The sequence below is a fragment of the Petaurus breviceps genome, unplaced genomic scaffold (genome assembly GCF_028583685.1).
Source record: "Petaurus breviceps papuanus isolate PSGF00001 unplaced genomic scaffold, PetGlider_PUasm1.0 174, whole genome shotgun sequence".
Lineage (NCBI taxonomy): Eukaryota > Metazoa > Chordata > Mammalia > Diprotodontia > Petauridae > Petaurus > Petaurus breviceps.
In genome coordinates, this window is record NW_027185761.1 from 24,358,761 (window position 1) to 24,379,734 (window position 20,974).

The 20,974-nt window shown below is 40.4% G+C and overlaps 1 protein-coding gene across 3 annotated transcripts in view; it reads right to left on the bottom strand.

Annotated features, from left to right (window-relative positions):
- Nucleotides 1-20,974, bottom strand: part of ATP2B2 (ATPase plasma membrane Ca2+ transporting 2) — a 423,952-nt gene that overhangs the window by 52,068 nt on the left and 350,910 nt on the right. For all 3 annotated transcript variants that reach the window (XM_069083950.1, XM_069083948.1, XM_069083949.1), the window contains 2 exons: nt 12,470-12,711; nt 10,550-10,784 (listed from right to left, as the gene is read on the bottom strand). In XM_069083950.1, coding sequence (XP_068940051.1) covers nt 10,550-10,784; nt 12,470-12,711 — 477 coding nt within the window. The remainder of the gene's footprint in view (nt 1-10,549; nt 10,785-12,469; nt 12,712-20,974) is intronic.

Genomic DNA, 20,974 nt, shown 5'->3' on the forward strand with positions numbered 1-20,974 from the left:
GAAGAAGAAGAAGAAGAAGAAGAAGAAGAAGAAGAAGAAGAAGAAGAGTCTCAAGTTAAGGAAAAAAAGTTAAATGTCAACAAACATTTCAGGGGAGGCTAGGTGGCACAGTGAGTAGAGTACTCGCCCTGGAGTCAGGAGGACCTGAGTTCAAATCTGGCCTCAGATACCTAATACAAAAACTAGCTGTGTGACCTTGGGCAAATCACTTAACCCCAATTACCTCCAAAAAGAAAAAAAAAGTTTAAATTTTTTTAATTGTTTTTTTTTACATGCAACTGGGAAATAAGATATGCAGGTACTGGGGTATAAAAATTCATCTTTCCCTACTAGAAAGTCAGAGGAGATGGGGAAAGGTATAAGAGAGAGTAGAGTGGGGGAAGGGCTATTCAGTAGCATCTCTATTTTGGGGTGGGAGTAGGGGAAAGATGGGGAGAAAATTTGTAACTCACAATCTTGTGGAAATCAATGTTGAAAACTAAAAATAAACAAATTAATAAAAAAATAAAATTACCTTATTTAAAAAAAAACAACAACCTTATACTTATAACCTGGAAAAAAAAAAGTCTTGATAACTGTATTTCAATATAATTGGTTTCCTTTGCAAAAAAAAAAATATTAGCTATTTTTATTACAAAGGAGAAAACTGAGGCCTAGGAATAAAAAGGACCCACCCAGAGTAATAAGAGACAAAGCTGGGTCTTCTGAATCCTTATCTCCACCATTCTGCGTCATTGTGGTAGAGGGCCCTTCTTTTTCTCCCTGCGTCTCTGCCAAGCATTAGCAGCAGAACATCTCCTTCTACCCCCCTCCCCAAACCTAAGCAGCTACTTTAGAGTGCTGGGTCTAGAGTCAGGTAGACCTGATTTCAAATCCGACTTCAGATATTCATCAGTTGTATGACCCTGGACAAGTCATTTAACTTCTGTCTCAAGTTTCCTCAACTGTAAAATGGGGGGAATAATAGAACCTTCCTCCCAGGGTTGTTGTGTCAATCAAATGAGGCTGTTTTGTTAAACTGTTCAGCATATACTAGGCGTTTAATAAATGCTGGTTCCCTTTGTTTCCCCCTTCCTTGCCAGCAGGAAACTAGGAAAAGTGCTCTGTTTGATTTTCCTGAATAAGACCCTGAGGATAGCATTGGTAGCAAATAAGACCATCTTTCAATTTATCTTTGAGAATTCATTCACTCAACACAAATTTACTGGTAACAATTTTTAATCCAAGAGAGCATACATGGTTTTGAATGTGGAGATGAATGAAAAACAAAAGAAGCAAGCAATTACTGCTGCCAAGATGAGGCAGGGGCCAACTGGGAGCCACAGTTATGCCTCCCCCCAAAAAAACTTACAATCTAATTTTGCAGAGTAAATATGTAATTGGTGTTGTCTTTGCAAAAATCCTCCCTCTGGTTTTCAGAAGATCCCCTGAAGGCTTGAACTAAGCAGCTGAAGAGTAGGAAAGATCTTTTGTTGAAAGTAAAGGAAGGACTGCTTAACCACTGATCACCCTTGTCAATTAGTCTTGGCAGGGACTGGAAAGTTGGGGAGGATGAAATTCTATCAGAGTTGGCCTGGTACTGCAGAAGTCAGTTTTTCAAGTCAATTCGCTCAACAGTAGTGGATGCGGTTCCCTCTGGACTCCCCATAGTTCTCATTTTAGAACCAAGGTATTGCTGAGAGAGGAACATGGGAAGAGTGGTATGGAAGGTGGTCCTATGAAGTGTCAAATATTTTCCAAAATCCCAGTCTTTAGAAAGCATATACAAAAGCTAAATTCATAGCATAATGGCATTCAAACTGAATGCCTGGCTAAGTCTTCCAACTTTATAGGTTCAAGGACAAGGTTTCCCCACAAATGAAAAAAAAATGTACTTCTGTTTTCAGGTAATCTCCTGCTTATGTCATTGATTTTGGGGACATTTTAGGATCTCCTCAACTACATTTGTGGTTACTTAAAAGAAAAAGGCCTGACAATCCACACAGGGAAAACCAAATGGACAAAAAAAAGCTGATCAACTACATCATGACATGAAAGTATTTGATTTAGTTCATCTCGGGCAAGCACAGCAAATAGATGAGTAGGACCAATCAATAAACAAGAAAAAGTTAATGGGCTGGATGACACTGTGCTTTTAATATAACCCTGATACAAAAGCCCATCTATTTAAAACTGTTATTTTTCCATAGCTATGGAGCACAACACAATCTCAGGAGAATCTAAATTTCAGGCAAAACAAAAGAAAGAAGCATGGTGGATACGAGCAGGTTGCAGCATATTACCAACAATGCCGCGCTCATTAAAATCATGATCACATATATCTCAAAGAGGAGAAAGAAAGGGGAGAAAGGAACAAACATTGTGTTAAACACCTACTACATGCCTGATGCCACAGTAAATGCTGTTATCAAGAGTGATAGATAACAGCCAGGTGCTATACTTCTACCCATGAAATATTAAGAGATGCTAACCTCTTTCTATAAACAAATTCTTGATGGAATATTTCTAGAATGACACAAGTAAGATTTATACAGGATAAGAAGGTGTCGATGGATTTCAATATACTAGCAGGGGAGGAAGTGCACACATAGATGAAATCATGGATCTACGAAAGTGTCAAAGCACATAGTCAACACAATGACTCTTGCTTCCACTGGTACTCTCCAAATGCAAACCAATCCAAGGTTCTAATAATCCAGTTCCTTCTATAAATCCTCTTGAAAGGATCTAAGATCCCCACAATGTGTCAGAGGTCTTCCTTTAGGTCTTAAATTGAGGGTACCAATGGAGCACTAGGGTTGGTCATCTTTTGCCTTTGTTCTTTCCCTGTGGCTCCTTTTTCTAGTCATAAATTTCTCTGATGATGTTTCATACCAACGCACATGTGTAAGTTACCACTGGCAATCTATCTCTGTCCATTTAAACTCACCACCTCTTTTCTATTGCTCCTGGGGGCTTTGGTAGTTTTGCTTCTTTTAAAATCACGGCATTTCCTGATTTGCCAAATATAATCTAGGCTGATCTCCTTCTTCTACTTAAATCCAGTTCTCTCTGAAGAACTTTGGAATTGATTGTGTAGCATGGGAGACTCTGGCAAAGAACACCTCAGCGTGGCATGCCCACATCAAAGAAGGCACTGTACTCTAAGAGCAAAGCAGAATTGAAGTAGCTCAGATTTAAAGAATCCACCCTAAATGTTCATGTGGACTATCTGTGCACAACCTATGGTAGAGCATTACAAGCTCACATTGGTCTGATCAGCTACACTGGGACATATTGTGACTTGACTCTAACATAGTGATGTTGTTTTGGTCCTTTTGGAGAACAAAGGACAACAACCAACCCATTGACCAACTTAACTCTGACCCTAGATCACCGTCCAACTGCAGCATCAACTTGAAATGTATGTGCTGGGGGACAGAGCCAAGATGGCGGAGTGAAAACAGAGACTCCACTGGGCTCTGGCTCCAAACACCTCCAATACCTGTAAAATAGGACTCCAAACAAATTTTGGAGCTACAGAATCCACAAAGTGACAGAGGAAAACAAATCTCCTGCTGAAGGCAGCCTGGCAGGGGACAGGAAGGGTCCATCACACTGAGCCCTGCAAGAGCCATGGGGTTCCAGCCCCGACCAGCAGTGCAGAATGGCCGGAAAAAAGTTCAGGAGAGTGAAACACCAGCAACTGTGGCGGTTTCCAGACTTCTTAACCCATAAACGCCAAAGAAAGAGTAAAAGGTCAGTGTGAAACTCTGTTGGAACCAGGTGATGGAAAAGCACAGTGTGAGAGGTGGAAGAGGTGGGAGGCTGCCTGCAGAGCTCTTGGCCTGCACATCACAGGGGACCGAGCGGCCATTCAGAGGATCCCTCTATGGTCCCTTTCATCACTAAACCAATGGTCCTATGGCAATGGCAGAGATAAAGGGTTATTCAAAATAACCCATCCTCAAAAGAATCTTTATATACCAAAGATAATGTGTTTTTTCCCATAATAATTATCCAGCACAGATTCTATGATTTCATAGAATGATTTCATACTGCTGATGTGGTGTTAATTTGCTGGCACCTAAATGGCACTATAGTGGAGAGACTGTCGGACCTGGAGTCAAATTTGGATGCACTGGTTGTATGACCCTGGGCAAGGCACTTAACCACTGCTCCTCTCAGTTTCCTTATCTGTAAAATGGGGACAAGAATAGCAACTATCTCCTAGGCTTGTTGGGAGGATAAAATGAAATTATTTTTGTAAAACACTTTGCAAACTTAAAAGCACTATAAATGTGAAGTAGTAGTAGTAGTAGTAGTAGTAGTAGTAGTAGTAAGAGTAGTAGCAGCAGCAACAGCAGCAGCAGTGGTGATGGTGGTGGTGGTACTAGTACTAGAGGTATTACTATGTAGCATTTATATAAATTATATTTATATAATCATGTATTTAAAAGAAAGCTATGTTATTCATAGTAGTAACTGTACTATCACCACTACCACTACTACTGCTACTGCTGCTGCTGCTGCTGCCATAGTTTTCTTTTAAATACATGATTATTTACAGGTGGGCTCCACTTGATAAACCTTGATGTAGCATGAGTTTCATTTTACAAATTTATGAGAGAGAAGATTTATTTACATATTTAAATCTATGAATATGTGACTTAAAAAAGGTTGCTACAGTAGAGATTTTATTTTTCTTCCTCTCTTTTGCCCTTTTCTTTTGAAATTGTTCCTTTTTTGAGGGTAGGAGAGGGAGGTCTACAAGGTACACATCTCTGAAATTATAATGAAAGTCAATGGGAAAATGTGACAATTTGCAAAAATCAAACTTACATACACCTTCAAGATCACCCATATTGCACCCAGTGATTTTCCAGAGTTACCTATTTCAGTACATTGATTTCTTAAATTCTGAAAACCTGAAAAGAAATAAGGTATTCTAGAGTCTTTATTGCTACGCTTCAAGATTCTAGTTAGCTGAGAAAATACCATCTGATAGGCAACAAAAACAGCAACAGAAAAGAAAGGTTATATATAAAGGAGTCACACACAAACTATTTTATTTAAAGCAATGTCACTAGTCCTACATATGTAAAGAATGAGCACACAGACAAAAGAACAGAAAATCTTCACAGATGGCTAAAAGGGAAAGTCATGATTTTCCAAGGGGTCCCACATATTTTCTTTCACCTCCCCACCTTCCTACTTCCCTCTCTCTGAATAAGGCTTACTGGATAATTATGATCTCTCCAGGTTTTAAACCAAGTAAAATTCAAACATCTAAGAGGCAAAGGACTTTGATCTGTTCTATTTCAGAAACAATCAGGTAAAAGCACACTGGCCTGGGAGTCAGGAGACCTGGCTTCTAGTCCGGGCACTGCCACCAACTTGCTGTGTGACCTTGGGCAAGTCATGTCACCTCTCTTGGACTCAGTTTCCTCATCTGTAAAATGAAGGGGTTGGACCACATTGATCTCAAAGGTCCCTTTCAACTGTAGCATCCTATGGTTTAAATGTTCCTGTGAATCAAACATTCAGTGATTCTAATTTTTTTTGGCCAACAAATACTTCCTGTAGATTTTTTAATCAGGCAGTTAGTCATAGCTACCAGATCACTGTTTTCAAAATAAATACCAATCTCCTAAATCAAGTTCTCTGAGTTACTAGTTTGATTTACTCTTTAGATGATAGACCCAATGTTGCTTGGTCAAAGGCCTAAGAGACCATGGATTAGAAGGAAGCTGAGTTCCAGAGAGGACTTAAAATGACTTAGAATCAGGGGCAGTGAGTGTAATGGAAAGAACACCAAATTTGAAGTCTGAACCTTATTCTGCTTCTTAGCATTTCTGTGGCCAGAGGCAAATCATTTTACCTCTTTGGGACTCAGTTTCCTTATCTGTAAAATAAGGCTTAGGGTAGATTATCTCTAAGTCCCTTTCCTGAACTACAACTCTGAGACCTACAAAATGTTAGCAAGGGAGCCTTGGAGATCATGTAGGTGAACCTATACTTGAACAAAAATATTTTCTGCAACAAAAGTGGATGCTCAGCTGTTGCTTGAACACCTCCAGTGGAAGCCCATTCTGTTTATAAGAAACTTTAAATGTTAGGAAATTTCTCCTCATTGATCTTAGTTAGCTCTACTCTCAAAGGACAAAGTAAACCCAATCTTTCCACATGACAGCCCTCCAGACAGTTTAAAGATAGAGATCATGATCCCCCCCCCCAAGTCTTCTTTCCTCCATGCTAAGCAACTCCAATTCTCTAAGCCAATACTAATAGGACATGGTCTCTATCATGGTGGCCTACCCCAGGTTATCACACTTCCTTCTAAAATGCTATGACCAGAACTCAAAAACAACCACAGAGACAGAGTCTGATCAAGACGGAGTACAGTTAGACATCCATCTGCCTTATCCAGGATGGAAACTCCAAGTTTCTATCACTTATGTTTAACATGACTCCCCACCTCCATATATGGAATTTGTCTAAGTTCAACAACCATTAGAAATTTTTTCTCTATGGTTGCCTCATCTCTTCCATCTTATATTTTGCATTTTATTTCATTAAATTTGCCCCATCATTCTAGCCTGCCAGGATTTTTTTAATCATAGCTTTGTCGTCCACGTTAGGCTTTCCATAACAGCTTTGTGTCATCTACAAATTTGGTAAATAGTCTATTTGTGCCTTAGTCAAATTTGTGATAAAAATGATGAAAAACAGAACAAGGACAAGAATGGAGCACCGGGGAACTCCATTAGAGACTTTTCAGGTTTATATCAGGCCATTATTTGATACTTTTAGTTCCAACTAACTGTATTATCATAAAATCCATAATTCTCTATTTTTCCCATGAGATATGAGACTTTCTCAAATGATCTGTGGAAATATACAAGTTTACCAATCTCCTAAATTAAAAATCCACATGTTAAGGGTGGCTAGGTGGCACAGTGAATAGAGCACCAGCCCTGGAGTCAGGAGAACCTGAGTTCAAATTCGGCCTCAGACACTTAACACTCATAGCTGTGTGACCTTGGGCAAGTCACTTAACCCAAATTGCCCTGCATTCCGCCCCTCCAAAAAGAAAAAAAAACCTGCATGTTACAAATGTACAAAAAACCATTTTATTGACTCTAATTTTGATTTTTGAAAAATATGTCTTTTATAACAAAAACAACAAAAATTCCTTCACTCATAAGTGACTCATTGGTTAGACTTTTACAACTTCCTGCTTTACTTCATGGATGAATAAATGAAGTATAAATGCATTATGGGTCATCCTATCATATCCTCTAACTCAGTGTCTGCTGTGTTCTGCATACAGAGCATTCAAGTAATACATGAATGATTCCTTGAACAAAAAGCACCACCACCACACCTGTGCTTCAGAGGTCAGATGCTTTTGGAGTTGTCATAATTACAATATTTTTTATTTCTTTGGTAAAATAAAATGTTTTATTAAATGTATTTTATTATAAAGCATTTTATTGAATTTATTACATATTTTTGAATTAATGGCCTGTTTTTTATGTTAGTTGGAAGAAATTACATAAAAATTAATTATATTTTAGAATTCTGTTCACAAATTTTTACCTGTTTCTGATGTGCTGAATGCTTTAACAAATTGAAGAATATATAGTATTTCTCTAATCTGTCACGTTATTGATCCTGCTAAAATGGATATGAGGTTAGTCTGATACAATTTGATCTTCATGAACTAACACTGGATCATAGTGATAATTTCTTTGTTCCCTTTCTAAACACTTATAATCTCTTTAGTGAACAAGGCAACGGGTCATCAGTCTCAAGGTCATTAGCCTACACTTTACAGAATCTACATTGTGACATTCTCTTTCAAAACTGCGACCATATTTGCCCATATTCCGGCAGAAGTACTACTTCCTTTTTCCCACCCACTTAATGACCACCAATAGTATTCAATGACCCCATAGGCAAGGCCAGTACTAGAATGATTAAGTTGTGACCAGGTGATACAAGCACTTCCCTGCACCACTAATTACCAAAGAATAACATAAAGCACAATAGAGGAAAGAGAAATTGTAATTATGCTATATTGGAATCAGGAGCTCCTCAGGAAAAAGAACTTTGCAAATTAAAAGAAAACCTCTTTATTACACACACACACGTGTGCACGCATGCATGCATGCATGCAACTATGCATATTATGTAAGTAGATCTTTTTGAAAATACCCTTATTAGTAGGAACTCTTTGTTTTTAATTCTGTTATGGTCAAAATTTAGGATTATTATAATTATTTAAAAGTTCTTTTGATTTTCTGTGGCTATCATGACTTTTTTGAATATAGTTTATGCTACCATTCTCTTCAAAGTACCATAATAATTTTTTAAAGGAAGTGATATTAGGAATTTTGAGAGTAAGATTAGAACTCCTAACCCAAGGTTAGCTGCCCAAGGTAATGCAGAACCCACCTGGACAAAGGAGTCAACATATGAGAGTCTTCCAGTGAAGTAACCCTGAAGCCTATAGCTGTCATCCATAGAAATGGAAAAAGCAGCTGTTAACCCTACATCTAATATGGCCCAAGTATTTGGGTTTTATAGTCTGATTTAAAAATTCCACTAGAAGAGAAGAAGCATTCAGCCCTAGAGGAAGCTCTGGAGTAGTCCTATGCAGACAAGATATCAGTGAGAGACACAGAACCAATGGAGAAATCGAATTCAATGCAATGCAAAGCAATGCAATTGAACAAGTATTTAAATGGCTTCTACTTGTGTAAGGTGTTGGGGATACAAGAATAAAACAAAACCAGATCCTGTCCTCAAAAGAGCTTACATTCTACTAGGGGACAGAACAGGCAAACAGGTAAATAAATACAAGATTATTTGAAGAGCAAGAAAGCACTATCAGGGGATAGTTAAGGCATACATCTGGGATAAGAGGCTACCATCTCCAAACTAGACACAGTTGGGAAATAATGCCTTCTAGCTCCCTAGTTACCTACAGTTCTGGAAGCAAATGCAAATTTGGGAGAAGCAAGTCCAGTAGCAGAGAGAAAGACAGTTCCCTTGAGAGGCCAGCACTTCACAGAATGCATCCCCTAGCTTTTTTGCCCAAATACAAGCAACACTTCAGACTGTTCATCTTTATTCAGTCTCTTGCTTTAACCAGGAGCTCAATGAAGTGCTTTTCACTATAAAAAGTTGGACACTGTTGATTGGAGCATTATCAGCTTACTATTGATGTTGTAAAACCTCCCAAACTCACTTTTTCTGAGTGGTCTCAGAGATTATATTATAGCCGATCTATGGAAACCTGCCCATTTGTATGTAGGCACAAGGGTCTTGCTCAGGAGTGGAGAACCATGAGTGACTTTAACTGCTTTGACCTAAGCAGAATTAAGAGACTTCTGTCCAAGTGGAAATGAGTTGCTGACAGCTTCCTATCTTTGAAAGTCACCCTTATAATGTTCTTAGCATCTTAATGTCTCCTAAGTATCTTCTAATAGTTTTAATATTTGGTTTATTCTGCTTACTTCAAGTAAAGGGTCACGACATTTGTTCAATGTTCTTTCAGAGGAGGCCAATACAAACTCTTTTGTGAACTAAATATTTCTAAACACCTAGGCAGGTCATACCTAGACATTTTACAGACAGGTATACCTATCTGTAAATGGGCAGGGCCACATATAAGATGTGATAAAAAGAAATAATTAAATTTTAAAGAGAAGACCAGGCAAACCAGCAACCTCATTTGTTTTGCCTTTCAATGGAGTCATTATAGAAGACTCTATATTCATTCCAGAAAGATTGCCAGACTCAAAGCACTATAGGAAGTCTTCAGTGAAACTGAATTTACCAATCATAAATGTTAAGTTTCATTATGTGACAATCACATCTTAGTTTGAACCATTAATGGGATTTCCCAACATGATGATTCTGCACCTGAATGACTTTTAGATATTTCTCAAAATCAAATCCAACTCTGAAGGGTAAAAATTTGTCATTTTATTGTGTCTTCAAAAGGCAATTCCCATGTGGAAATTCTAAAAATATTCTGAGCACTGACAGTATCACAGAAGAAAGTGTAAAGTTGCTCAAAATCAAAGGGGACAGCACTCAAAATGGATGGCGACATTATCTGCATCAGTCTTATGACATTATAGTCACACTTCATGTTACTCAGCCCAATTACAGAGAGGTCTGCCTGTCTGCCAGTGGTTGGATGAGACCTTTCCAACATTGCAAAATGAAGTATTTAGCACCATCCAAAATGACTGAAAGGTCAAAGTGCTATAAAAGAAGGTTGATAGGGAAATAAATGACAAGTTACCTGTGACATTTCAATGAATCACTCTGTGGGTGGCATTTATGAGGCAGGGATACAGCAATTATAAAACAGCTTAATCCATTCGCTCAGAAGAGGAGAGGCTAATGCCCCTCTTGAAATACAGGGTCTCACAGATAAGATGGCCAAAGCCCTGGGCAGACCTACTCAATCCATAAATCCTCTCTCTGCCATCCCTCAGGACTGCAGCCCAGCAGCAAAACCAAAACAGATCTGGGTTGAACATGGACCTACCTCTGGCCTCACAGGGTCTTCAATGCCCACCACACAGATGCAGGTCAAATCATTGAGGATATCATTCTCATTTTCCCAGTCAGGCTCTGGGGTACTGGGGAAGTCCCGATAAGCTACGCAGATGGTTCGGAGGCCATCGCAGGCCATGGGCTCAATCACCTTCTTTACCATCTCATCTCGGTCTCGGGGTCGAAAGACTCGGGCCTCACCAGCTGGGCTGAGGATTTTGCAGCATCTGAAAGAAGGCAAGCAGTGACTCAGTTGGCTGATCAATTTGGAAGTTATCAAGATAGTGGGATTTGTGAGAGTTTGAATGTAAGTTACTCAAAGTCAAACACTGTCTTGCTTTTTCCATTCCTAGTGTTTAGCACGATACCTGAGGTATAGTCAGTACTTAGTAAATGCTCACTCATTCTTTGGGGGGATTTTAGAGAATGCTCTTTTCCTCTGCACCACGGCTAAGCCCGGCCACATGCCTTAGATTTTCCAATTCTTAGATGAATGCAACAATGTCAGGTCTTTGTCACCACAATTATGAACATAATTCAGGCTCAAGCATTTCCCCCCTGGTGATGTGCTAGTCCATGACCCTGGTGTAAGGGTTAAGTGAAGGGAAGGAATATGGTGCGGTGGATAGCAAGTAGGCCTTAGAGTTCAAGTCTCTCTCCTGACACCAAAAGTGAGTGATTCTAAATAAGTCACTTAACTGTGCTTGAGTCAGCTTCTCTAAGATGCAGAAAAGATGCCAATTTTCTTGGGTAGAGGAAGATTCTTCTCTCTGTCAATGAAATCATGAGTCCAGTCCTTATGGATTAACAGGACCCCCTTATATCATGCTTCCCTATGACAACTAACATCTACCTGTATGACTTTGGATAAGTCACTGAGCCTCCCAGGCCTTAGTTCATCCCTCTGTAAATGGAGGTACATTAGGTGACCTCTGATATCCCTTCTAGGGCTAAATCTGTAGTCCTAAAATCTACCAGTCATTCATTTTAAAAGAGGAAGCTTTGGCCTAGAGAAACTGTGATTGGCTAAAGTCACACAAGTAGAAAGTAGCTAAGGTGCCCAGTTCCCTACCTCCCAACCAAGTGCTCTATCCACTACTCCACACTGCCTTGAGGGGGTGCTCCCCACATGCAACAGGCCAATGGATGAAGTAGATGGCCACTCTCTGGGATATGACACCCCCCAGAAACAGGTCACTTGCAGGACAACTGCACACAGGTCTTTGGGATCTCAAGTTATTCCCTGGAAATGAGTCAGGTACTTGGGAGGGAGAAAGAGCCTAGGACAAGTCTCTTGACCTGGACTCTAGTCCTAGCTTCGCAACTCACGTGTTCAGTGACCTTGGGCTTTTCAGAGATAAGGAAACAGAGAGCCAGAGAAGCTAAGCGGCTGGCCTCAGTCCAAGTATCAAGTGAAGTACAAAGTCAGGACTTGAACCCAGTTATTTTGACTCCCAGTGCCATATTCCTTCCACTATTTTATTCTTATCCATAATCATAAGCAAGGTAGCACTAATAAATACCAACAACAAACCTTACCACATCATCCCAAAACACTCATGCCAAAACAGAGAACTATGAACCTAAAATATAAAAATCTAAAGATTTTCAAGATGATCTGACCTGCAAGTTTGAAAACTTGGGTTTTAATATTGACTCAGTCAGCAGTTTACTGTAGAACTCTGCACAAGTTACTTCCTGAGGGTATCCCCAAGGGGGTTGGTCTAGATTACTTCTAAGGTGCCTTTCTGCCTACTTCTAAGGACTCTCTGAGTCCTTCAAAAGACAATTATCCTGCATAGTTCAGACTTTTTTGCCAACCTAAAGGCAATAAGGCTAGGCTAGATCATCTCTTCCAGTTCTAGGACTAGCCATAAACAGAAGAAGTTGGCCATAAGCCTTGGGTACTTACTTTTTCAGGACAATCTCTGATGCCCCTTTGCTATACATGCGAAAACTTTCATCAGGCATCTTAATCACCGTGCTCATGGACTTCCTGACGGAATTAAAGGTATACACTTTGTACAGCTTCTCCTCAGGCATTTGGCTCCTCACAGGTTCATAATCTTGCTTCAGGTCCAGGACAAACCCCAACAAGCCACACTCAGTCTTGTTGCCCACCTGGCGGGGCAGGGCACCTTCCTTCTCTGGTGGCTAAGAGAGAAGATGGCACAGTTTAGTTTCCAACTTATCGTGTGATGGGGCCAATACTCTCCCTGGATTAGCAGAAAAATCCAGCCCAGAACAGGCTGTACCAGTACCAGAAAGGTACTGCCCTCTTTTTTTTTTTCAGGAGAAAGAAAGAGGGGCTGGCATGGTCAATGGGGACGTAATGCAGAAAGTAGGGGCAGAAGGACTGAGATATAGTGCTGAGTCTGCCACTAACATACGTCAGTGACCTTGATAAAAATCAAGATCTCGGTTTCCCCAGTTATAATAAGAGAGGGTTGGGTTCCATGATCCTGAAGCTTTCTTCCCAAGTTCTGGAATACTAAAAAGCCTGGGTGGGTTTTGTCTGCTAGGCCAAGGGGAGTCATGGAGTAGGTTTCAGCAGAGGAATGACGTGGTCAGATCTATTGGTCTGGTAGTAGTGCAAAGAATGGATGGACAGGAATGTGGCAGAATGAGACATACATTGTCAGGTATGGCCAACGGGTCGATTGTTTTTAGCAGGACTTCTTTGTTTCAAGGGAGGGTCTCCCCAAGTCTGAAACAATCACCTTCTTCATCTCCACCTCTTAGAACTCCCAGCTCCCTTAAGGCTCAACTCAAGTGGAGTCTTCTTCAAGATCCTCCAGCTCTTAGAGCCTCCTAAACCCCAAATTCTTTGTATCTGTTGTACCTTGTATTGACTTGTTTATGAACATATTGCATCCTCTCAACAGAATGCAAGCACCTTGAGGGCAGGGTGTGTTTTATTTTTATATTTGGATCCCAAGTGCTTGGCAAAATTCCTGGCACATAGTAGGGACTCAATAAATACTTGCCAATTGATTGATTCTATTGTGTGTGATGAGGCACATAGTAGGGACTTAATATGTACTTGCCAATTGCTTAATTATATTGTGTGTGATGAGAAGAGGAAAGGGAAGTCGTTGGAAAATTGGGAAATGTCAATGATGTATCTTTTTTAAGGGCACAAATGACATTTTTTTTCTTCCCTCTGAAAAAAAAATTAGTTTGAGAGAGGAAGAGCCTGGAAGGAGGAAGACAAACCAGGGGCTGTTATAATAGCCAAGGTGGTAGGGGAATTAAGACATATAAGAAACCCTGGGGAAGTAGCATGATGGGAGGATTGGCTAGAATTAAGAGAATCTGGGAACCAATTAGTCCAGGAAGAGGTCAAAGTGAGATACAATCCCAGGAGGTTCCTGTGTCGGAAATATGAAAGGGAGAGGAAGGAAGAAAGTATGTGTGTGGGGAGAGGGGGATTAATTCAATCTGGGACAAATTGCATAGCTTGTTACTAACTCTTAGTGGAAAAATGAGGAAGGAAAAAAGAAAAGGAAGGAAAAAACCCTTCAGTTTCCAGACACCATACCCCTGAGAGCACTTTTAGACAGTGGAATTCACAGTCCCATGGTCAAATCAGAGCTATGCATGCCATCTTACTGCTGTCTTGAGTAGTTGTATTTTTAAATGTTCTGAATTAGGCAACTGAGAAAATATTCTGCCATTATAAACAGGCATCTCCCTTTATTACACTTCCCTCCCTCCCAAATCAATGGCTGAACAGAAGGAGTTATGGTAGAATTAGCAGCAGGCAGGAACAGGTGAGATAAAGTTAAACTCCAGATGTTTCTTTGTTTTTTCATTGATCTAACTCCCAGGGGACTTATGTTTCCTTCCATTTAGGTAGCTGTTAGTTCCCAGAGAGATCCAGGGTGAACTGGTATACTAGAACCCACCAGAGTCATTCAAAAGGGAAGAAGAGAATGAAACTGTCCAGAGAGAACCTAGTCTGACTATATACAGAGGTGATGAAGGTGACTTCACACTCACAAGGCAAGAAAGTGACCCTAGACTGAGGACTTTCTGCCCCTTCTCCCCAGATCCTGGCTGATACCTGAAATCACTTTCCCGGAAGTCAAAGGGCTTCAGTCCTCAATAAGAGGCCACTAAGTCAGAGAGTACTACAAAGAGTCAGCTGGGGTTCAGTGGCTCGAGGGCAGGGTCTAGAGTCAGAAGACTTAGGCTCAAATCCTAATTCATTTAATAACTATAAAACTGGGGGCAATTCAATTCATCTCACAGGCTTCCATGTCTTCACTTAGCCAGGCTAGGTGATACTTACAACCTCTGTGCTATGAAATGGGACTAACTTACACTCAATAGTAAATGACTGAGAGCAAAGCCTTCTCTCAGAGTAGGATCACAAATTTAGAGGTGGAAGGGACCTCAGAGGGCATCCAACCCTCTCATTTCACAGACAAGAGATTAAGTGACTTGCCTAAGGTCATTCAGTCAGTTAGCCATGCTGTCTAGTCTCTAACTTAGGTCTTCCAGTTTGAGACCCTGTTCTCTTTTACTAAACCATGCTGCCTTACTGGAGACAAAGCAGGTGTGCTTCCTAATTTCACATCTGACATTCTGTGCCTTGTGCCTCCAAAGGACCAACATGCCCTGCAAGAAAAACCAGCCTGGACCTCATTTCTGGTTTTCTGAAATACACAAGAAAAGCATCTTTCTTGGACATGTACATATGTAAATGTATACATGTGTGTGAATGTGTGTACATATATGTATATACATGTGTGTATGTATATAGAGGCATATGCGTGTGTGCGTGTATATGTAGATACACGTATGTTGTATTGGTGTACAGTATGTACACGTGTATGTAGATATATGTATGTGCGTGTGTGTTAATGTTTATTACATGTGTAGATATTTGGAATACATGTGTGTATATATAGGGAGAGATCCGTTAACCCTCTATTCTTTTCCTCCTTAGTTTATACACAAATGGCTTCCTTCATATTTTCCTAATGAAAGAGAAAGCTCACATAATGAAAAATACTCAGTTGCTTATTTGCCCATCTGAACATAGATTTGCTAGCAAAACATCCACCTTTTTATTCTATCATCCTTCATGAAGTACTTTCCTTTTCTTCTGAAAAGCATTAAGACAAGGAAAAATAAATAGATTCTCCAACTTTAGATCATCAGAGAGTCTACTCTGTCCTTCACACTCCCATCTGGGAAATGGTCACTTCCCTTTCCTGAAGATGAACATTTCTAGATCTTCTGATTTAAGTGCCCAGAACAAGCACATCTTGATTCGCTCTCCAAGCTCTATTCCTGACTCTCTCCCAGTTCCGTAGACTTCCTCCATTACGCTCACCAGAGAGTACCTTGTCCCTACTTCTACCCCCAAAACCTCCTATTACGTGTTGTCTTCCCCATGAGAATGTAAGCCTCTTAAAGGCAGGAGCTGTCTTTCTTTCTGCTTCATGTGTGAAGTGAGGGGCTTGGGCTAGATGACCTCTGAGGTCCTTTTCCACCTCTAAATTTATGATCCCACTCTGAAAGAAGGTTTTCTGCTTGAATTTATATTCCCAGGACATGGCGCCATGCCTGGCACACAGTAACACATAATAAATACTTGTTGACTTTAGTAGGCAGCATTTCAGAATTTCCTAGAAAGTAAAATGTCCAATATTGAAAACAGAGGAGACTAGATATACTCTTTAGAATATTTGTCAAATTACAATCAAGTATTATTTGAAAACATGGTAGAAAGAACAACAGATTTGGAAGTCAGAAACCTGAGTTTGAATCCTTGACTCTGCCATTGAGTTACAGTGTGATCTAACTTGCCTGGTCTACAGTGTACACACTTCAGCTAGTCAGTATGAATAGCAAAGGAGTGTACCAGGAAACAGAATTTTCTGGCTAACTGAATATTGAGCCATTATGCTCCCCAATCACCCATAATGACCATGTAATGGTGTGATGTTCATTAATTTAATCTTCAACTTTAACATCACGAGGTTTTGCTGAATTCATTGTTAGTCCCATTGAGAGCTAGGACTACAGATTTCCCACCCATGCTTTGTGACTCTTGACTCATGCATTTAACAACACTGAGCACATTGTCTGGCACATAACAATCACTTAACGAAAGTTTAATGATTGATTGTCTAATGGAGGTAAATTATTTTAACTATCTTTGTTAAGATAAAGTTTGGTTTAAAAAATTAATGTGGATCTTCTGGGGGCTCCCAGTGCCAGAATAATAACTGACAACTTTAATAAACTGAGGTAAATAGGGAAACAGTCCAAAATGCATCTTGGAAGCCCAAGAAGCCACTGGTTTGTGTGTTGGCAGGGGGGGGGGGGCACAATTCCTTATTTCAACCAATTACTCTTGCCAACTGAGTGCTAAGGTCAGCTATTTCCATGTTGGTACAACACTGAAGGTGATCATCACCACCCCCCAGATGTCAACACTCCAGGACAAAGTGCTGATTGCGCTAATCCAGATGTGGCTCTTTCCATTGTTAAACAGGGCATTCCTAAAATCAGACATCGTGACACCAAGGTCAGACAAGACACAAACATGGATTTTCCATTTAAATGGAAAACCATAAATTTAATGTAAATGGAAATGTAAATTCCAATTTAATTTCCAATATAAATGGAAATTGTAAAGCCATTGCTGAATAGTTATCAAAAATGAAATTGTAAGGGACAAGTGAACATCTTTGAGAAGATTTTCAAACCATCCTAAAAACAACTAACATCTATGTAACACTTTAAAGTTCACAAAATCTTCACACATATCATTTCACTCATTCTTCACAACAGCCCTGTGAGGTTGATGCTTTTATTATCTTCATTTTGAAGAATAAGAACCTTGTGCTAAGAATTCAGTGACTTTCCCAGGGTCATTGATTTTATATATATTAGACTTGGGATTTGTACTCAGGTCTCTCTTGACTCCCAGTCCAGTGATTGTTCCCACTAAGCCACACTGCCTCTCAAGAAAGACCCTGAGCATATTTCACAATATCGATCCCACTTCCTGGAACCCAAGTAGATGGAAATTCACAAGTGTTGAGTGCTTGGTGTCATGTAATGAGTTCAGGGAAGATAATCAGGAGCCCTTAACTTTGCCTTTAACTCCCAAAGCCCCTCTTACCAAATCTCTTCCCTTCTCTGGCCAGTATTTCCTCATTTGTAAAATGGAGGGCTGAACTAGATGCCTTATGACGTCTTTCCCATCCTTAACATTCTGGGACTTCAAGAAGACCTCTCATTCATACAGTCAACATTATCTAGCCTGATTTTATTCTTTCATGGAGAAAAGAAAAAAGGAAAAAAAGTGACATCTCTCTCCATCACTTTGCTAATCAGAAAGCCATCTAATCATTGCAGGCTGAATGGCTGGGTGTAATTATGTAACAGAGCAGCATGACAATTCCCATCAAGCTAGGGAAGTTAAGACAGCAGCAATGATGTGGCTGAGTGAACACAGACTCATGCTGCTTGCAGCTCACATGGTAAGAAACAAGAAAGCAAACTCTATGGAAATCAGAAGCTTCCTCTATGTCCCAGCAGACTGATTACGCCACCAGCCCAAGTCATGCATGAAGAATCATCTCCAACGTGAGTCTTGGGAGCCCCTGCTCCCACACTCTTTGCTTTTCTTTGACAATAACTACATCTGATTTTTGGCTGCATCCAAACCTAAGCTGCCTGCACCCAGCTCTATCACTGCTTCTTCCTTCCATGGCTTGTGTCTTTTATCAAGTCAGGGGTAAGGAGGAATCTCTCCTTGGATCTTTCTGATCTCTAGTATTACAAATACTTTTAGGGACCTTTGCTCTCACTCCTAGAGGGAGAGCCTAGTGAGGAACCTCTCTCTACCATGGTATCTGTAGCAGCAGAAGCAGCAGCAGCAGTAGTAGTAGTAATGATAGTAATAGTAGTAGAGTAGTAGTAGTAGTAGTAGTAGCAGTAGTAGTAGCAGTAGTAGTGATGGTGGTGGTGGTAGTTTTTATCGTTATAACAGATTAATTTATATTCTAAGATTTCTACATATTTTGTATTCTAAGATTTCCAGTGGGCTTTACATTTAGGGACACATCTGACCCTCACAACCACCCTGGGAAGTAGTTACTACAGGTATTATTAATCCCTATTTACAGATTAGAAACAATGGAAGCTCATTGAGGTTAAGAGTCTTGCTCCTCATCACACAGTCAGGATTTAAACCTGAGTCTCTCCTGATGCTGCAGCCAGTGTTCCACTATAATCCCCTTGTATTTTTGCTGATAGCTACCTCGGCACATAAAATCTTTCAGGAGCACCAGCAATGACGTTGGAAGTGACCTACTGGTAACTGTCATTTCCATACTTGGAAAACTTATGGAGTCATCGAAAATAATAAGATTTAGATCATTGCATCCAGGTGGAATCACAACTTATTCAGAGAAAGCTGACATGGTTTTAGTAAAGTGACGTCGTGACTCAGTCATTTACTTGTGTACTTTGCCAGGCTGGAGAGGGAAGTAAGGATATATTTGACACAGGTAAAACAGTAGACATAATTGATTTAAGGCTTCAGAACAGCCTTTAGCTGTCCAGGCTTCCAGCTGTGCAGCAGCTGCTACACAAGTGGGATAGGCAGGTGGCAGGGAGAGTGTGTGTCTAGCTTCCAGAAGATGACAGGCTTGGACAGATTATGCAGGTGAGACAAAATGTCAGACTGGGCACTTTATAATTTGACTCCCTCAACCATGACATTTTCTCAGACATTCTCCATACAGACCTAGTTCTCTTGTTCTGGAGATTCTGCTTAGGGAGTAAGTAGGTCATGACTTCTGTCTAACCATCTAACATTCTGTTGTGACCTCTCTTTCATGGAGAAATTCTGGGAAAGGAACTCACATTAGATTGCAAGCTCTTTGAGGGCAGGAACTATCTTTTGTATCTTTTGGTATCCTATCCCCAGAGCTTAGCACAGTGCAGAGAACATAGTAGGGGCTTCATAAATGTTTACTATTTCCCAGCTGGGATCTCAGTCTGGATGATTTCTTTTCTCAGACTTCCCCTACTCCACTCCTAGTCATGCTCTCTTCCTTTGGGCCAGTCAGATTCTGGATGTTTGTAGCTTATGTTGAACCTCCCTCCCTCACTCCCCATAAATAATTGGAGGGGCCAGAGATTTCCAAAGTTCCATACTGGGAGCTTGGAAATGAAGGCTCCCTATTGGTCCCTGGGTTTTCAGGATCTTCCCATGCTGCTAAAATATTCTTCCCACTGAACCAATCTATGTCATTCCCTCATTTAAAAGCCATACTAGTTCTCCAATTACTTTAGGAGAAAATATGAATTTCTCAAGCCTGGTATCTAAAAGGCCTCTAAATTAGCTTTAACCTCACTGCTCACCCAGCCTAATTTCATGGTATCTTCATAAACTGTATGGTCCAGCCAAAATGTGCTAAAAGTACTCCCCAAATCCCATATTTCAACACGTCTCTGCATTAGCATAACCTTTCCTGGCGATCTGGAATCTTTTATCTTGAAAGGGGAATATATGATCCCTCGGTGGAAGTTGGAGGCAGGGTTGACATCTGGGGCCCTAGAAAAGACCTGTCTGAACGCCTCCTTTATCTAGTTGCTGATATGCAGAATTTTGCTATCATTCTTTTATTAGCTTGAGGCTGTTGGAGGAAGTTTCCATAACAAGAGTTCCCACATGGACAAAAATCACAGCTCCTTCACATACAGATATAGCAATGAAACAACATACATCATACCCACTGGCTGGTCTGCCTGTGCATGGAAGAACAAAATTTGTAAACTCAGGGTGACCTCACCCACTTTGACAACACTGCTTTCAAGAACTCAAATTCCTGTTGGAAAAAGTTACTTCTCTCCACCAGGCACACCCAGCAGGGAATTTCAAATGGCCCTTTTGCCTTGAAATCTCCTGGTGCTGCCCCGACCAGAGTCAGGAGAGCAGAGGGGAGGGGAAGGGAACCAAGATACTTAAAGAAAACCAGGGGTGTGCTGGTAAATATTTAATGACCAGCTCTCCTAAAAAGTTGTAGGAAGGAACAACATGCTTTAATTAACATTTTCTCCATCATTTTCTTAAGTCTAAACCATCAACAGAACAAAAAGACCAAGTCTTTATTTGTAGCACTTGGTGATTTCTGAGGTGTAGTTATTCACACTGAAAGTTTAACAATACTTTCTCAAGCCGGCTCCACCATACCCTTAACTGTCTCCTATACAAGGCCACCTGGGCACTAGGTATCTTGTGTTTTCTGCAAACCATGCTCAAGAACCCTGCTTCCCACGCTCTCCATCACAGACACCCAGAAGCCAGTTTCCCCATCACTTTCTCTATTTATTTCCAATATCAATAACACTTGGACACTTTTTTTGGTAGTTCAGCAGACAA